This window comes from Dioscorea cayenensis, unplaced genomic scaffold, assembly GCF_009730915.1.
Source record: "Dioscorea cayenensis subsp. rotundata cultivar TDr96_F1 unplaced genomic scaffold, TDr96_F1_v2_PseudoChromosome.rev07_lg8_w22 25.fasta BLBR01000327.1, whole genome shotgun sequence".
Lineage (NCBI taxonomy): Eukaryota > Viridiplantae > Streptophyta > Magnoliopsida > Dioscoreales > Dioscoreaceae > Dioscorea > Dioscorea cayenensis.
This window is the reverse complement of record NW_024086718.1, coordinates 81,989-86,763: the sequence shown is the minus strand read 5'-3', so window position 1 is coordinate 86,763 and position 4,775 is coordinate 81,989. Positions and strand designations below refer to the sequence as shown.

Genomic DNA, 4,775 nt, shown 5'->3' with positions numbered 1-4,775 from the left:
CGACATTCCTCCATTGCATGGTTATCTTAATACAGAACGTTACATCGTATTATTTGAATAGTATGTAAATCCCAGGAGTATTTTAATATTCTCTTACTGTTATTTTGTGGAAAGTTTAATAAATATAACAAATTAAATGGTCCAGGGATGGAATAATCAAACTCAACCCATGTGTTTTTTGCTTTGCAGAAAACTTTCTCCTCTCTTCACTCACAACCCTCCCATTATAAATCAACCCTTCATCTCTTCACTCCCACCACCACCACCACCACCATCTCCACCTCCGCCATCATCACCACCATGGCCTCCTTTTCCAGTGATGCCATCGTCAACAACACCGTCTCTGAAGGTACCGACGAGCATGCATTGCTCCAAGCTCTGCAGCTCGTCAACTCCTCCATCCTCCACATGACCTTCAAAACAGCCTTCGAACTCAACCTCTTCAACATCATCTCCGCCGCCACACCCAACCCCCTCTCAGCCACCGAAATCACCACCCTCCTCCCTTCCTCCACTCCTTCAACCCCAATCATGCTTGACCGCATCCTCCGCCTCCTATCCAGCTACTCCATCTTCACCTGCTCTCTCTCCACCGACCCCATCTCCGGCGCCACCACCCACCTCTACGCCGCCGCCCCCGCCGTCAAATACCTCGCCCAAAACAAAGATGGTTTCACTCTATCCACTCTAGGCCTGTTGAACCAAGACAAGGTCATAATGGAAAGCTGGGACTATCTTAAGGACGCTGTCCTTAATGGAGGGATACCCTTCAACATGGCTCACGGCATGACTTCGTTTGAGTACCAAGGCACTGATCCAAGGTTCAACAAGGTCTTCAATGAAGCCATGAAGAACCATTCAGGCATCATAATGAAGAGGATTCTGGAGAAGTATAGAGGGTTTGATGATGTGAAGGTGCTTGTTGATGTTGGTGGTGGTGTTGGTGGTACTCTTGCTCAAGTTGTTGCTAAACATAAGCATATTAAGGGTATTAATTTTGATCTCCCTCATGTTATCTCTGAAGCCCCACTTATTCCTGGTATTTCTCTCTCCCTCCCTCCCTCCCTGATCTAATCAGTTTCATGTTTGTTTTAATTACGAATATTAATAAATTACATCAGGAATAAGCTCTCACTTTTTATTTGAGTTTTGGTTCAAATCTGTTTCTCTAAAATGATAAAATATTTTATATAAAAAACCATATATCAATACCCAATAGACTAATTGACTTGAGGGATGGTTGAACAGGCTCGTAGATTGGAAAATGAGGATGAAATGTATAAATAAAATTATGTAAGAATAAAATAGTAAATTCAAAAAACTATAAATGCCTTCGACATTTTATTTTAAAAGTAGAAATTTATTGAATATATCAAATCTTGTAGGAACCTATTGAAAACATTGAAGGTCGACCTATAGTTAGTTTGCACATTAAATTAGGATGTAGTAATAATAGAAGTGTATTTTTTTTTTACAAAAATAATTTTAGTAAATATTTATGTTTTGGAAACTATATATACATATATTCACAAGTCTTAAATGTTTTATGACCAAATTGTTTAAAATTGAAGTGTAATAATAAAAACTATACATATTTAAGGTAATCTGTTCACATTGTCAAAAAAAGAAAAAAGTTTTAAATGATTTTTATTTGTTATGTGTTTGACAAAGGCGTGGAGCACGTTGGTGGAGATATGTTTAACAATATTCCAAACGGAGATGCCATTTTGATGAAGGTGTGTCTCTCTTTCTTCATTTCTTTATCATAAAAAAAAAAGAAAATATCACAAGGGTATAAAGATAAATATATGTATTTAAGTATTTTATAGGAACATGGACATTACTAACTGGATATATTAATATTTACAACTACGCACTCTTACAATAATAAATATATTAATTAAAAAAAAACAGAAAACAAGATTATATTATATGATTAGTAAAATAGTTCCGGGCTGGGCACGGGCCGGGTTGCCGTGCCCACCTCTAGGTATGATTGGTGATTTATATTTCTATTTTCCTAATTTATTATTATTATTTTTAATTTGTTCCTATGTCTTATTTTCTAAGTATGTTTTAAAGAAAAGTGATATAAATAATAGAAGAAGGGTGTTAAATATGGGAGAAAAATAGAGAAAGTAAATAAATAACTTAGGCAAAGTAAATTAATTTTTTTTTAATAACTTCAAGACCATTCTTTAAATACATACATTTCTAAGAGAGTACATCATTATACACAACTGTGCACATCTGTAATAATAAAAATATAAATTAAAAATAATAATTAAGTCATTTTTGTAATAGCCGAATGGTCAAGACATTTAACTCTGATAATATGAAAAAAATTATTTACTAATTTATTTATTTAAGCTTTTATATGCTAAATATTATTTTGTTTGCAACGTTAACCAAGTAAAATTATATCCTTTATTACTTATACAAATAAACATTACTAACTTGTTGAATTTTACAGTGGATTCTACATGATTGGAGTGATGAGCATGGTTTGAAAATACTGAAAAATTGTTGGAAAGCTTTGCCTGAAAATGGAAAAGTGATACTGGTAGAGTGCATACTTCCAGTGGCACCAGAGAATACATATGCAGCACATAGTGTGTTTTATTTGGATATGAGTATGTTGGCTCATAGTCCTGGTGGTAAAGAGAGGACTGCACAAGAATTTGAGTCTATGGCTAAACAAGCTGGTTTTTCTGCTATGAAACCTTATTTTAGTTTTGCTGGGGCTTGGGTTATTGAACTGTTTAAATGAGTAGTTTTTATTACAATTTGTTTATCTGTCTTTGTTGTGTCTTCATTTGCACTTGTGATTGATGTACTTTTTTCTTCTAAGTGGCTGATGGATGTGGTTCAATTTAATGCATTTGCTGATCCTAATAACAAAAAGGGTTGTGGCAAATAGATGTTTTTTAATAAATTTCATATATGGGATGTTTGAGTGTGGGATTAGAGTGTGAGTTAATTTTTTAAAAATATTTAATTAAAGAAAAAAGATTTTTATTTGAGTTAGATAAATTTGATTTGAATTAAATAACTTAAAATTAAAATTTATGAGATGTTATAATAAGATAGTTTGAGGAATATATTTGTACCTCAACCAATCAAGATGATGTTGATATTAATTTACATGATAGCTAAAGAAAGGGATAATTATTTATATATTTTGTACAAATTCGTTATGTATTTTTATTATTATAATAAAATTTTATGCATTTGTGGAGTATTATAAATTTATAATATGTAGCTTATGGCTTTTAATTTTTTTTTAAATTACAACACTGGTTAATTCATGTCCCAAATTTAAGGTACCTTTCATTAACTAATAATTAGTGTTGAAATATCAGCTTAAATTGATTTTAAATTAAAAAAATCATTCGTATATCTGATACAATCATGAATTGCAATGAAAGTGGAGTGTGTGTCCTCGAAGAAGATCAATATATACATATATAGAATCACATGGTGGTATCAAATAAAATATATTCTTTTAAAAACATTTTGATTATAGTGAAATTCTCTAGTTGCCTCTACTCTCTAGAGGTGGGCACGGGCTGGTTAATCACATCCGAGGAACACTGAGTTGGGATAATCACGTTAACCAATTAGGCTACAAGTCTTTCTTGTTTTAGTATAAAACATAAATAAATATAAAGAAGTTGCAAAATATTTTTTCTTTTAAATTTAATCCCAAACAACAAAAAGTTTAAAATAATTTATAATAATTTAAAAAATGTTAAGACATATCAAAATAATTTTAAAAAGGATAAAAAAGTTACATTTTAATTTGTTTATCTATCAAATTAAATTATTAGCACACATTTTCAAGTGCAACAAAAATTACATATCAAGTAGAATTCTTATTTTAAATTGAAGTTATCATCAACTTATTTATAATAAATAATTATGGTTGGCTCTAGATTTCACTTTGGTCTCTGACTATGGGGTTATATATTATTGTGCTCATCATGTTGTCATTGAAAAAAATTACTAATCAAAATAATATGGTGTTAACCATTATTCAAAGATATTCCTTTTTTACTAATATATTTTTTTATAAATTGATATACATAATTTAAAAACAATTTTTTTGTAATTTTAATTTTAATTTTATAAATTGAAACAAAATAATCTAATATATGTGACAAATAAGAGTGCCCCTATTTAAGAGAATTTAAGAGTGTGCATGTGTAGGGACTTAGTGCTTATGAGCTAAAAGACGATTAACAAAATAATTATTTTTTTTAAAAAAATATTTATGAAAATTTATTGTTTGATACTTTGATATTTTAAGATTGATTTATATAGTTATTTATTTATTATATGGTCTCTTAATTTTTTATAAACTAAATATATATGTAAAATATTTTGATCCATATCCTACATCTATCTATATATAATTTTTCAATAAACGTTAAAAAATAAATTGTAGATCAAGTGGTTGGGTTTTTGCTGTCCAAGTACTTAGGTGGCGTTTGGTTAGATGTAATTCTAAATATAGTGAAGTTCCAGTTACAATGTAATTGGAAATACTTGGTTTTCAAAATATACTGCAGTCAAATCTTGTGTTTGGTTAGGTGTAGCTGGAATTACTGTATTATAATATTTTTTATTTGTTTAGAAAGATTTGTAAATCTGGAATATATATATATATATATATATATATATATATATATATATATATATATATAAATATATCTATTTAAATTTATGTATATGTGTGTATATATGAATATATGTATATGAGAATATGTTTATGT

General features: G+C 29.7%; 1 protein-coding gene across 1 annotated transcript; it reads left to right on the top strand.

Moving 5' to 3' along the window:
- Positions 1–249: 249 nt before the first annotated feature.
- LOC120254057 (tricetin 3',4',5'-O-trimethyltransferase-like) lies at positions 250–2,906 on the top strand. The gene is made up of 3 exons (XM_039262203.1): positions 250–1,039; positions 1,672–1,736; positions 2,474–2,906. The coding sequence occupies exons 1-3, from the start codon at positions 301–303 to the stop codon at positions 2,768–2,770; spliced, it is 1,101 nt and encodes a 366-aa protein (XP_039118137.1). The 5' UTR covers positions 250–300; the 3' UTR covers positions 2,771–2,906.
- Positions 2,907–4,775: the final 1,869 nt, after the last annotated feature.